Raw genomic sequence first — 15390 nt, forward strand, 5'->3', positions numbered from 1 at the left:
ACCCCCTCAGTCCTATCTTAACAACAACATGGTGACTGGACCCTCAGTCCTATCTTAACAACAACATGTTGACTGGACCCTCAGTCCTATCTTAACAACAACATGGTGACTGGACCCTCAGTCCTATCTTAACAACAACATGTTGACTGGACCCTCAGTCCTATCTTAACAACAACATGGTGACTGGATCAAGTCCCACAGTTGTAGTGAGCAGAGGGGAGGTCACAGACAGATCATAATAAACCTTTAATCTTCTGAAGTTGCCGGCTATTTTCACATGAAGTAACGGGTATCGTGGCCATTTCAATATTAGTTTCAAAACTGATAATAAAGCATGAATAATGAGGTAATATTTCTGTCTCAACTCACAGCAGTCTGCAGGTTCGTCTGACCGGTCCCCACAGTCATCTACTGTGTCACATTTCCATGACAACGGAATGCACTTGTAGTTCTTACAAGCAAACTGATGGGGGAGACAGAGGATTATGTTTAGAATCAGTAATGTATCAAAAGCAGACATGAGACATAAAGTCATACAGCGTAACACAAGTGAAGGCGAGGTGAATCACCTGGCTGGCAGTGCAGATGGACATCATGTACTGTTCACACTTGTAGCCTCCTCCAGGTGAGAGCAGACACAGGTTACTGCAGCCTCCATTGTTGGTCTGACACGGGTGAGCGGCCACTGCAGGGTGGAGAAAACATGCACACATGGAACAAACATGAGAAAACACACCTATATGTTAGAATAAAGCAATAAGCCACACCAGGCTGTGGTTTAATGTGAGTTTAGAGCAGCTATGAGGTGTTGTTAGGAACCATGCAGAGCAGAGTGACTAAAACCCTCTAACTGTTCTACAATCACTGTAAACTAGTCTTGTGTAGCCAGACAACTATTCCACAATCTCTGAATGCTATATAGAGTCTGGAACTACACATCCCGAAATCCGATTGAGGAAACTAGCACTTTTGTTCACAAAAACATATTTTAAAATATCTTTACATTTTTTCCATTTCTGCTAAGCAGCAAGCTAAATATACTTAGATGATTTGTATTTATATTAGGATAAATTGGCGCGACTGTAAAGACGAAGCGGAAGTGGGGAGGAGGCTTCATATTCGCTTTATATGTTAATCATGATCAGAGCTTCAGAGTCCCAGACTGTATGACCGGAAACATTTGAACATTGTGGGAGGCAACAGTCTGGCCACACAAGACTACTGTAAACCATCACCTCACGTGGATAATTGCTTCGATAAAACACTAAATATCGCAACATGACAATCATAGACAACTCCATTAGAACTGTTTCTAAATTCAATTTCAGAACATTTACTAGAAGAAAATAGTCCCTGTCTGCCTGTAAACAGCTAAAAGGTTACCGTGTAAATGCTCCTCTTACCTTGCTAAAGGAAAAACTGTTTTTTTTCCTCCCCCTAGCTTCAGATTGGACCCCCCCCCCCCCCCCCAAGTCATTTAGAATAATAAAAATAAATGTTAAAATAATAAAAAAAATCACACCCTGTGAAGGAAGCGGTGCCTTTGATGAGTTTATTTAATAGGGCTATATATGTACTTGAGAAACAATGTTAAATCCCTGTAAATTTATTCCAAAAATGTGTTTTACTAAACTCTGCCTCCTGGTGGCTGCACACTGTGTGTGCCGTGCTCAAACATACATACATACATACATACACACACACACACAGACACGGATAATTGTAGAGCGGTTGGCACCGCTAAAAATACTTATTTAATAGAACCTGAAGCAGGGCTACAAACGTGACATTGTGACGCCTGTCAAAAACGCCCGTCTCCTGGAAAATTACGAAATTATGAAAAAAATGATGAAGAAAAAAAAGCAGTGACGACACAGAAATGCATGTGGAGACAAATTAATTGGCATAACGACTAAATTGGGGGAAAAAAGGGGGGGGGGGGGGGGAATATGAAAAAAACAAACCAAATCAAATAATGCAATAACAGACAATACATACAATCCTTAATTGGGATGTTTTTTGTCACTGTGTATGTATTTATGTATGTATACATATTTGTGAAATGTGTCCTCTGCATTTACTCATCCTATAACTATAGGAGCAGCGAGCAGCCATTCACTCAGGGAGTAATTAGGGGTTCAGAGTCTTGCTCAGGGACACACATGGACACATTGCTGGAATGGAACCTGCTACAACTACTGTAGAGCCTCTGGCTGCCCAGCCGGGCTCTCTAACCACTCAGCTATGGCCGCCCCCAGTGAGAATGAATAGTGAGAGTGTTGTATACAGTAGGTGGTACAGACCCTCAGGTTGTCTAGAAGGGTGATACATGTGGAGGTCAGATGGAAAGAGCAGGTTGCTGATGAGACTGATCTTGTTGGTTCCCTGAGTCTTGTTGGCTCTGTAGATGGAGTAGGTCTCTCTGTAGGTCTCCCTGTGCATCTCTATCCAGTAGATGTGATTCTCAAACAGAGTAATATCATAGATGTCGTGGATGTCCTGACTCACAACTACAGACACACAAAACCAAATAATACATGAACAAAGTATTATAAAGGATATTATAACAAGAGTTAAAATGCATCAATAAAGTTTACAAAATAAAACAATATTCTCACTGTTTTCCTTGTTTTTCTACTCATGTAAAAATGAACATAATCCATTCTTATACACAGTAACACTCTGGAGTGTTAATTTAACCACATGAACCCTAGTGATCCTATTCTGGGACAAACATTCACCGGAAATAGCAGATCTACAAGCTCACAATGCATCACTCTGCAACATGTTATGAGCTTGTAGATCAGCTATTTTCTGCAAAGATATTTAATAACAAGAGGATAAAAGGAGAGGCCTAGAATAGACCCCTGGGGAACTCCAGTCAACTAAGTATAATAGGGATTACTTTTACTTAATCTGAGTATTCTTCCTCCCCTGTGTGTGTGTGTGTGTGTGTGTGTGTGTGTGTGTGTGTGTGTGTGTGTGTGTGTGTGTGTGTGTGTGTGTGTGTGTGTGTGTGTGTGTGTGTGTGTGTGTGTGTGTGACCTGTGTGTCTGTTGGTTCCATCCAGGTTGGTAAACTCAATGTGATTCTTCATGTTGTCGCTCCAGTAGATGTGATCGTTGATGTAGTCTAACGTCAGGCCGTAGGGCCAGTAGATCTTATCCTTCATGATGATGCTCCTGTTGGTGCCGTCCATCCCCATCCTCTCTATGTGGGGGTTGTTCCTACCACTGTCTGTCCAGTACAAGTACCTGTCAGGAGACACTGAGTCAGGGTCACTGTTTGACATCTTTACTGACAATGTAACATATTGTTGTTGTCGGGCAGAAACCTTGTATCTCCATATTTCAACGTTTGATCAACGTGATGACATGGCCCGCCGGCCTGGTGGCTTGTCCTCCCTTAAGCCAATTTGAATATAAGATATGAGGAGTGTGTGTGTGTGTGTGTGTGTGTGTGTGTGTGTGTGTGTGTGTGTGTGTGTGTGTGTGTGTGTGTGTGTGTGTGTGTGTGTGTGTGTGTGTGCGTGCGTGCGTGCGTGCGTGCGTGCGTGCGTGCGTGCGTGCGTGCGTGCGTGCGTGCGTGCGTGCGTGCGTGCGTGCGTGGGTGGGTGTGTGTGTGTGTTTCACAGGATGGTTGATACATTCAGTGTGAGGTTCTTGATGTCACCACAGTGTGAGGTTCATGATGTCACCACAGTGTGAGGTTCATGATGTCACCACAGTGTGAGGTTCATGATGTCACCACAGTGTTGAGGTTCATGATGTCACCACAGTGTGAGGTTCATGATGTCACCACAGTGTGAGGTTCATGATGTCACTACAGTGTGAGGTTCATGATGTCACCACAGTGTGAGGTTCATGATGTCACCACAGTGTGAGGTTCATGATGTCACCACAGTGTGAGGTTCATGATGTCACCACAGTGTGAGGTTCATGATGTCACCACAGTGTGAGGTTCATGATGTCACCACAGTGTGAGGTTCATGATGTCATCACAGTGCTCTTACCCGTAGCGTACATCCACAGCCATGGCCTCTGGCTCCTCCAGGCCGGTGTTGACCAGGACTGTTCTGTACGACCCGTTTAGTTTGGACACCTCTATGGTGTCACTGACTCTGTCACACCAGTACAGGTTTCCTGCCACCCAATCAACAGCCAGACTGGATGGAGAGCTGATAAATGTGTTGTGAAGGACCTGTCAATCAACCATACACATAATCTGTTTTATGCAATTATTACAATCACTTCTTATAGGGTAGAGTATTTTCATTAGTTTATCAACAAAGAAAAAAATCGCTGATCTACAAGCTCACCACACGTCGCTTTGTGACATGTTGAGAGCTTGTAGATCTGCTAGTTTCACTCTTTCAAGTTTATTCTTTAAATCCATTTTGCAATTGTCAAGGGGGGGGGGGCAGCCAGATGCTGTGTCTATTTTGGGGTTCTTGTCATGTAACAGTGTGTGAAGCCCTGGTGTAGAGAGACAGGAAACCAAGGACAGAAAGAGGAGAAACATGTGAGACAAGACCAGGAGTCAGATTCAAACTCACATCCTCACATGGTCTGTACACTAACTGACTGAAACACCAGACACCCTGTTTTCTGCTTTTATATTTAACACTGATGTCACAAAGTATTTTAAATACAAGAATAAATACTCTGAATGACATGTTCTGTAAGTAATTTAAATTCAGTTTCTCTTCCTGTCATTCATCCTCATCGTTGTCATTGTCACACTGACCTGGATGTCACTGCCATTGATGTGCATGCGACTGATCATGTAGCGGGAGTATCCTTCTATCCAGTAGATCATCTGCTGCTGATAGTCAAAGTCCAGAGCCCACACACCCCTCAAGTCCTGTCACACCACATCAGTTGTGTTAGTCTCAGACAGGAATACATTCCAGCATGTCAAAAGCAGTGTGTGTAGAATATTGTAAAGGATTACATAGGATGTGTTGTTATGTCTAATGGTTTTCACCTGTTTGAGCTTTGTGGAGCTGGAGCCGTCCAAGTTTGTCTTCATCAGGTTGGACCTGGTGGCTACGATGAGGAAGGGCTCCACCTCTGGAGAAAGTGAGACATTACATTTGAGTTGGTTTACCTTTAAAAATATACAAAAAGCGGGAAAGCATCCGTTTCATTTTAGATTTTAGTGTTGGCTATTAGAAAATATCAGATCTACAAGCTCACAGTGTGTCACTTTGTGCCGCGCTGCAAGCTTGCAGATCTGCTAATTTTGAAAATGTTTAAATGTTTTGAATCATTCAGATTTATTTTAACACAAATCTTCTCTTTTGGGGGTCCCTGGCACAAATTATTTTCAGACGGGGGTCCGTGTCCAAATACATATCATGTTGGGGGTCCTTGGCACGCAGAAGATTGAGAACTACTGATTTAGAAGGCATTTGTAGAATGGGCCTCAGGTCTTAATGGGTTAATCTGCTCATAAATGTAACATATTGATACATAAATAACCTTATAAATGTAAACGTATTGATCACCATGTTTAAACAGGTTGGGATGTGTTTCCTCTCTTTGTCAAACACACCACTGACACAATGAAGCTGCTGTATTTACTGACTCACCTTTTATTCACTTTAAATACAAATATCTACATCATTTCAAACAGACAGACAGACAGACAGACAGACAGACAGACAGACAGACAGACAGACAGACAGACAGACAGACAGACAGACAGACTTACCTGTTGTGTTGTGTGTTGGTTCATTCTGGAGAGCTGAGGAGAAACATAAAAACCTAAATGAGCTTCAGTGTAACAGCTGGTTGGTTGTTGTGGTTTATCTGTTGAAATACAGGACAAGATGTCCTTTGTTTCTCCTGTTTGCTGCTATTTATTAGACATTCACATGGTGGGAATGAGGAACTATCATTTATATCAGAAATAACTAAATAAAAATCAATGACAATCAATAGTTTGTTGTAAACTAACAGGTTGGTTGTCATTCAGTGATTTGGTCACACAGACCTTCATCACTAACAAACTAATATAATTATCCTTCAAACTCAGTTGGCTGTGGAACACTCCTGACAAGTTGTCCAATAACATGAGAGAAGTTTTCAGGAGGTCAAGTGTCCTCAAGAAAAGGACATTTGTGCTGCAGAGCTCCCTGTGAGAGCTAAGAGTGACTACAAAGTTAACATGTACTTTGATGTCATCCTAGAGTTCAACACTCACTGATGAAGACAATGAGCAAGATAATTATAACATAGGCCCACATACATAATATAACATACATGTATGTTTTTCACATCAATCAGACACTGCGTTCATGATTTGCAGCATTTTGAGCAATCTTCTGTGTCCCAATCCTACAAACTTTGGAAGCTAATCGTAGTCAATCCATCATTTGTACCGATTTACGTGATGTTTTGACAAAACCTGTATAAGTAATATCAGAAAATGTGCTTTGCAAAAATCTGCCTCCTGGTGGCGCAGCTGGCGCTATTACAGGCCAATGTGAACCTTTTGGGGCAGAGGATCTTCCCTGTTCTGCAGGGAGTGTGTGTGCAAAGTTTCACGCCGATCGGTCCAACGGTGCCGGAGATTAGCTGTTCACAGACACACTGATGGACAGGGGTGAAATCGTAGTTTCTGGCCTTCAGCCGTCCGTCCTGGCAGAGATAATACATGGAACCTCACTGCTTTCTCACAACATCAGCAGCACCACTGCTGCTGTGATTCACTGTTAGTGTCTCATTCACCTCCTCAACCCCCTCACAGCACCAGTATACACATTCACCCCCCACCCCCATATTCACCCCCCACCCCCACATTCACCCCCCCACCACCACATTCACCCCCCACCCCCATATTCACCCCTTCATCCCCACATTCACCCCCCCACCCCCACATTCAACCCCCCCCACCCCCACATTCACCCCCCCATCCCCACATTCACCCCCATCCCCACATTCACCCCCCCCACCCCCACATTCACCCCCCCATCCCCACATTCACCCCCCCCACCCCCACATTCACCCCCCCACCCCCACATTCACCCCCCCATCCCCACATTCACCCCCCACCCCAGCAGCAGCAGCCATTGAGCTGGACATTTGATGATGAGTATAAAATAAAGAAGAACAACCTTAAATACAGGTACATCGGCTGTTTGATAATAGCAGATCTACAAGCTCATAATATGTCAGGATGTGACACATTGTGAGCTTGTAGATTGGCTCCTTTTCAAAACATTGAAAACTCTATACTAGTTTTCAATGTTCAACTCTATACTACTAGACTCTATACTAAACTGTGTAATTATGACACACACACACACACACACACACACACACACACACACACACACACACACACACACACACACACACACACACACACACACACACACACACACACACACACACACACACACACACACACACACAGTCAGGAGGAAGACAGAGGATTGGTGACCTCCAGCTTTTTAGTTGAGCACATCACCAGCTAGTTCCACCCAGTAATCATCCACTCACACTCAACCACAACCAATCACCACTCACACACCAGCTGGTAACCAATCAGCACCATTCAATGCCCCATACCAGGGTTCTGCAACCTGCGGCTCTGGAGCCGCTTGCGGCTCTTTAACCCCTCCCTAGTGGCTCCCTGAAGCTTTACCAAAATTAAAAAATATATATTTATTAAATTCAAATTATTATTTTTTTCATTTAAAACAAAATATATTTATGACACAAACATTCTTACGTTTTCCAATGTTTTAAAAATGTGTAGAATAAATATTAAGTTTCAACATTTCTGTCAACTAAGAATTACGTCATAGCCTGTGACACACGTTTAGGCGCGGCGCCAGCCAGGCATGTAAACAAACCGGTGGGTGTGTGTGTGTGGTTCTTAGCGAATATTATCGTGTTTTATTGCTCAGGTCCGAGGATTGCTGTACCGTGCTGTACTACTGTGTGTGTCTGTGGCCGAGAGGGGAAAAAGAGAAGAGGATTAACATGCACTTTTTTTTAAAAGCCATTAGGCTGCTATGTTTTATTTGTTATCAAAGCAGCCAGGCTGCGATTAATTGTATTAATTTGCACTAACACGGGATGTGACGAAGGACTGAAATTACAATGCACACTTTACAACTCTAAAGTCACTTTTTTTTCTGCAATTCACAAATGTTCCATATTGTGTTTTGAGGGTAACAGAATCCCCAAAATAAAAACGAAGACAACGAAAAGCTGATTTCTTTATTGTGTTATTTTCTATAATTTCGTCAATGCAACAAAACATGGCATAATATTGTAATGAAAGTTAAACTTAAAGCACCAAATAGCGCACTGCAGGGTAGTCCCTAGGTGAGTCATGCTGTCCACGGTGCTGATCCTGCTGCGGGGAATATTTTGACAACATTTATAAACTAGGCAGGATTTCAGAAAATGTGCTTATTTAAAGTGCTGAAGGCAAATCGTGTTAATTTATGGCACACATGTTTTTTAGGGGTATTAAGGTGTGCTGAATCCAAATCTGCTGTGTGCCAAGCTCAAAAATGGCCGCTAAGCCCTCAAAATGGACGGGGTGCTCCTTCCATTCCGACATCTCGCCACTCCGACTAGTGGCTTCCGCGTGCGGTTAGGGTTAGGGTTAGGGTTAGGTATAGGGTTCGTTAACGTCGGAAAGGCGACATGTCGGAAAGGCGAAATGCACCCAAAATGGACCATTTAAAGATGGCGGCCGCCACTATGCTGGAATATATTACAAAGCATCTTTTTGACTAAACAAGGTAGAAACTTGATTGATTTTCTTTTTTTTTGTTTTTCATTTATGAGGAATCCAATTAAATATTTTGATTTGAAATCAAGTGTGAGGAAACTGCTTAAAACTCATATATTGTGAAAATTGTCATTTATTGGTGAATATTATTCACCAATAAATGTTCCCAATAATGATGTACATAAATGTGTCATTATATAAAGGTAACCAAGTTCATAATACTTGTGAAGAAACTGTTGATAGAGCATATTGCAAGCCTGTGGTATAAAGTGATGGCCTAACTCAAATATCAGCCACAAACACCTTGCTCAGCGGACCAAAGTAGAGAATGGCTAAATGCTACAGGAAAGAAAAGTGGAGGCTTAGTAGGTATTACCAGAATAGGGTCTGCACTGAGTAGATGGACATTGTCATATAATCTGAGGACACACATAGTTTATCAGACAGCAGCTTTGCTAGGAATGACATCAGGCAATGAAGATGATGAGTACACACACAATGAGTGCACAAAAAAAAAGAAAAAGACGACTCTGATGAAGGCAGAATAGTTGTGTCATTGAAACAGCATGGTGTGTTTCAAGATGGTGGCGACACATTGAAAAACATGATCAACAAGGATGTAGTCACATCTGAGATTCAGGAATCTCTGCTTAATGCAGAAGAACTTGGACAAGTACAAATGAAAGTCTTTGTCGAGAAACGTCTGTGTGAGCCTCCAGATAGTGACCAGCACCTGGCTCTGAAACCACCTATTCGAAAGAATAAGGCCAAGACATTTGCCTCTTTATATGAAGTTGTGCAACTTTCCAAGGGAAAGCAAAACACTATCAAAGTGGATCTTCTTCTTCTTGCGTATGTCATCAGATCCTCAGCTCCGTTGCAGCAAGCCAGTCCAGCAACATTGTAGACACGGTCTTGTCCACACTGAGCTTGAGGCGCCAGTCCTTCAGGTACGAGGACAGGATGCTCATGTCCTCCGAGAGGCCCTCCTCCACTGCCTGCCAGGATGGTTTGCTGGTTAGGATGGCCAGGTCATCTGCATAACCGTACTTCCTTGATGTTGTTGGGGGTAGGTCATGGATGTAGATGTTAAACAGCGTGGGTGCCAGCACCGAACCCTGTGGGACACCGTTCTTGAGCTTTCTCACCCTGCTGCTCTGGCCGTTGCTGGTCAGTAGCCGGAAGCTGCGGTTGCTCAGCGTCTCCATTATAAAGCTCACCATGTGCTTATCTGGGATGGTTTCCAGAAGCTTCATGTGTAGCCCACGTAGCCAGACCGTGTCGTAGGCAGCTGTGAGGTCCAGAAAGACGGCACCGGCCTTCTCTCCTGCCTGGAAGCTGTCCTCTATGTCTTGGCACAGGAGGGTTACCTGGTCTGTTGTTGACCTGCCACTTCGGAACCCTGCTTGTTCTTTGGGTAGCTGGGGGTCGATCACTGGGGTGATGCGGGCCAGAATGAGGCGTTCCAGGAGCTTGAATGGGATGCTCAACAGTGAGATGGGCCGGTATCCCTTGGGGTCATCGCTAGGCTTGTTAGGCTTCAGCAGGGCGATCACCTTAGCACAACGCCAGATCTTCGGCAGCTTTGAGTGGTGAAGACATGCGGAGAGGAAGGAGCAAAGCCAGTAGTTTGCCTTCTTGCCTTGATGTTTAATATATTCCGCATGGATACCATCTATGCCTGGCGCCTTACCGGTCTTCATGCATTGGACGGCCTGCTCGATTTCCTGAGCCGTGAAGTTGGTGGATAGGTTTAAGTCGCATCCTGGGTTCCTGAGCAGCTCATGGACTCTTGCTGATGTTTTTCTGGTGAAGTCCTTATCTGCATTAGGGAACCGGCCATTACTCAGCAGAAGCGACGCAATGGAGTTTGCTGTGATGGGACATTGTGCTGGGGTTGTTGACCTTCCAGTCAGCTTGTTCAGGGTCTGCCACGCCCGGCGGCTGGAGTGTGTGAAGTCGATTGACTCCACAGTCTCAGTCCATCTTTGCCTGCGATTCTCGTCCAGCCTGCTGAAGAGCTCATCTGCTGCTTTGTCCCTGTCCTCGATGTTTTGAGCTTCTGCGTGGGCGCGAAGTATATGTTCACATTCGTCGTCCCAGCAGGGGACATAGGCTTTGCGGATGCCGCGGGGGATGTTCTTCTTGGCAGCATTCAGAAGCATCTTACGGTATGACTCGTAGGCATCGTTCAGGTTGTTGGGGCACGGGGCTGGCAGACCAGCGGCTGCCCTGTTCACTTCTTTAGAGAAACCTTCCCAGATCAAAGTGGATAGGAACATTCTACAAAGGCTCATTACTGCTTACAGAGCAGGGCGCCAGGTAAACCTTGAAAACATCCTTACGCATGAACTCATGACCATCCCACTACCTTTGGCCACAACTAATGGTAGTCTACATTCCACAAACAAATCTGTGCTAGTAAACATACTGACAGAACAAGTCCATCCCCTGCAAAAGTTACACTTGATGATTCCAGCTGACTGCTCATTGATGGCCAAGCACTCGTGATGGCACTAGGAAAGCAACCTGGAACATTTGGTGAATATGCCAACATGTTTGCTGAAGCTGTGTTTAGAATGGGAGAAAACTGCCAGAGAATTGATGTAGTCTTTGACAGGTATCAAGAGGAAACGATCAAAGAAGGCACAAGGATTAAACGCAAGCAGCGCCACCGACCAATACGTTGTAAAATAGAGAACAAGTCAGTTCCTCTTCCACCAGACTGTTCTAGCTTCATGGCACTTGAGGAAAATAAAGCAGACCTTGCTCAATTGCTTTCAAACCATCTGATTAAACATAGCCCTAATAATCTAAGTTGTATCAGGGGGGTTTGCCGAAGGATTTGTCACCGGATCCAGATCTTGAAGTCTCTTCTCTAAGTGCTGACCATGAGGAAGCTGACACACAACTGATTTTGCATTGCATCCATGCTCAAATGGAAACACTAGTTGTGTCAGCACGTGATACAGATGTGCTTCTTCTACTTCTGGCACACTATGTCAGAATGCAATGTAAGCGTCTCTACATGAAAGCTGGGACATCAAAGGCGTCGAAGTATCTTCCAGTACATGAACTTTGCATGTTGCTTTCTGCTGATCAAGTTGACACACTGCTTGCCTTCCATGCTGTCACTGGATGTGACAGCATGTCATAGTTCAGTGGCCACAGTAAGAAAACAGCCTGGCAGGTGTTCCAGCAACATCACACAGGTCTCATTGGGCTTGGAAAAGGCCCTCTCACAGTAGACATACTGTAGCGAGGTCAACAGAGACATTCATCTGTAAGATATACGGTGTGCCTGAAGTTGATACATGCAATGAAGCAAGAGTCAAGTTGTTTTGTATAGGTCGTGCACAAGAGACTCTGCCACCAATCTCAGATGCAGCAGTTTCACATCATGAGTTCCCACTATCAAGCTCTTGTCTGGAACCAAGCTCACTTGCCACATCCTGGTCTTCCTCCAGTGACCGAAATGGGATGGATGCACCTGAATGGTCAGTTGGTGCCACGGCTGCTTTCCCTGCACCTATGCCAAAAGCATGCAGGGAGATCACGTCATGCAGTTGCACAACGGAGCCAACGCTGCGGCTGCAGGAAAGTACGCATGGAGTGCAAAAAAACATTATTCATTACCAAAGAGGCCAATTTTCACAATATAAATTATATAAAAGTGGTTCCTTCACAATTTATCTTAAATCAGAATATTGCATTGTATTCCCTATATATGTAAACATAAAAAAGGACATTTCAGTCTATTTTCTACCTTGTTTAATCAATAGCGTTTTATTATGTTTCAGCATAGTGGTGGCCGCCATCTTTAAATGGTCCATTTTGAGGGCTTAGTGGCCATTTTTGGGCTTGGCACACAGCAGATTTGGATTCAGCACACCTTAATACCCCTAGAAAACATGTGTGCCATAAATTAACACGATTTGCCTTCAGGGTTAAGATTTTTGGAAAACTGACCAAGTCTATTAATTAATGCTCATTTACATCTATTTGTAATTAGTATTTTTTTATAGGATAATATACACTTTATAGGGCTAATATGCCCGTGTTGCCTTCATTATAAGGCTTCAATATTTTTTTGCGGCTCCAGACAGATTTATTATTATATTTGTTTTGGTCCAATATGGCTATTTCAACATTTAGGGTTTCCGACCCCTGCCCCATACTAATGAGGGGGAGGAGACAAAACACCACACAGGGAATACACATATGACCATATAGGGTCATAACAACACAACAAGTCAAAACAAACAGCTTCCATGGCGTCCATGATGATGACAATATGCTCTAAATACATATCTGTAACAGTGAGAATAATCTCTGTACAGACCACCTTCACAACACATAGACCACCTGTCCTCTGTACAGACCACCTTCACAACACATAGACCACCTGTCCTCTGTACAGACCACCTTCACAACACATAGACCACCTGTCCTCTGTACAGACCACCTTCACAACACATAGACCACCTGTCCTCTGTACAGACCACCTTCACAACACATAGACCACCTGTCCTCTGTACAGACCACCTTCACAACACATAGACCACCTGTCCTCTGTACAGACCACCTTCACAACATATAGACCACCTGTCCTCTGTACAGACCACCTTCACAACACATAGACCACCTGTCCTCTGTACAGACCACCTTCACAACACATAGACCACCTGTCCTCTGCACAGACCGCATAGGCATACGGTGTGTCGGTACCTTTATGTCAGCCTGACATTATGACATGGCAGCCAAAAAAAAAGAAAAAAAAATCACTTCACATGTCTCTCTCTCACACAGACACACACACACACACACACACACACACACACACACACACACACACACACACACACACACACACACACACACACACACACACACACACACACACACACACACACACACACACACACACACACACACACACACACACACACAGCACTCAACGGTACTCATGGTTGTGTTAGCTTTGTGCCTCAGTGTGTTTCACATCCACATCAACCAACAAGTGTCATTAAAACAGAGTCTTACCTGAGCTCCAGAGAAGAAGGAAAAATATCCCTGTTTTATCCATGTCTGGATTCACTCACACTGGATTCTCAACTGGAACTTCACTGATCAACACTTGATGTCCTGAACAGCACTGATCAACACTTGATGTCCTGAACAGCACTGATCAACACTTGATGTCCTGAACAGCACTGGTCAACACTTGATGTCCTGAACAGCACTGATCAACACTTGATGTCCTGAACAGCACTGATCAACACTTGATGTCCTGAACAGCACTGATCGACACTTGATGTCCTGAACAGCACTGATCAACACTTGATGTCCTGAACAGCACTGATCAACACTTGATGTCCTGAACAGCACTGATCAACACTTGATGTCCTGAACAGCACTGATCGACACTTGATGTCCTGAACAGCACTGATCAACACTTGATGTCCTGAACAGCACTGATCAACACTTGATGTCCTGAACAGCACTGATCAACACTTGATGTCCTGAACAGCACTGATCAACACTTGACGTCCTGAACAGCACTGATCGACGATCGCTGTCGTCCGTGTCTTTATGTGAGACACGTCAGCTCTCCTTATCTGATCATCACGTGGTTTCTCTGGAAAGTGGCAGCGCTCTTGATGACAGGAAGCTCAACCACAACCTGCCCTACATACGACAGAGGAGCACATAGGCATCAAAATGGAGCTGAACTCTGCAGGTTACAACATGGAGGACCACTGAACTCTGCTGGTTACAAAATGGAGGACCACTGAACTCTGCAGGTTACAAAATGGAGGACCACTTAACTCTGCAGGTGTCAAAATGGAGGACCACTGAACTCTGCTGGTTACAAAATGGAGGACCACTGAACTCTGCAGGTTACAACCAAAGATTGTTAATATAGAAGATACGCATTCTCCATTGGATCCACTAGAGGCGAAGTGGTACACAAATCCTACAAATGGTCTCCTAAGTAGGCGTGGTTTTCTTCTCCCCCGACCATCCCACCACCCTCCCCCTCCCCTCTCCCTGGCTGGCAACGTCATGTGGATGAGCAATGTTTTGGTTGTGCGTCGCATGTTATCGGTAAGGTATAGCGTTTCTAAGTGCTGTACGGTGTACATGTCGGTATTTTTAGATGAAGCATAATATTGATAGTGTCAGCCAACAGTCATTTTGTTGCATGACTTAATTAGATTAGGTTAAGATAAACGTGTGTAGGCTATAGTAAACAAAAACAAAGCGAACAGTGGTGTTTGAGTGTGATGACAAAAGGGCATACTGTAAATATCTCATTTTAACAAAAGGGTTTGCCTGAAGTTGCGCTGGCCTTCAAATTGGAAACAAGTGGACAGGGAAAAAAAGAGATGGTCCAATTCTATGCATACCCATGTACTGTATACCCATGTACTGTATACCCATGCATACCCATGTAATAACATGTTGTGGTTAAAATGAAACCTTTTCTACATATTTGGAAGGCCCAATTTGCAAAGACAATAACAAAGACTTAAACAAGTTTCAAGAGGATTTATTTGCCCCATTTGTGTCACCAAAACTGATGAGCTGCCAAACGTTGTTGTGGCAACAATACAATATCAGTGGTGGGAA

The 15390-nt window shown here is 44.0% G+C and overlaps 1 protein-coding gene across 1 annotated transcript; it reads right to left on the reverse strand.

Moving 5' to 3' along the window:
• Positions 1-506: 506 nt before the first annotated feature.
• Positions 507-13945, reverse strand: LOC311041043 (low-density lipoprotein receptor-related protein 1-like; the record flags this gene model as incomplete). The annotated part of the gene is made up of 8 exons (XM_084051479.1): positions 13801-13945; positions 5716-5748; positions 4987-5072; positions 4747-4863; positions 4013-4200; positions 3046-3254; positions 2304-2510; positions 507-685 (listed from the first exon to the last, which is right to left on the reverse strand). The coding sequence occupies exons 1-8, from the start codon at positions 13841-13843 to the stop codon at positions 507-509; spliced, it is 1062 nt and encodes a 353-aa protein (XP_083907605.1). The 5' UTR covers positions 13844-13945.
• Positions 13946-15390: the final 1445 nt, after the last annotated feature.

This window comes from Gymnoscopelus microlampas, assembly GCF_963454915.1.
Source record: "Gymnoscopelus microlampas genome assembly, chromosome: 24".
NCBI lineage: Eukaryota > Metazoa > Chordata > Actinopteri > Myctophiformes > Myctophidae > Gymnoscopelus > Gymnoscopelus microlampas.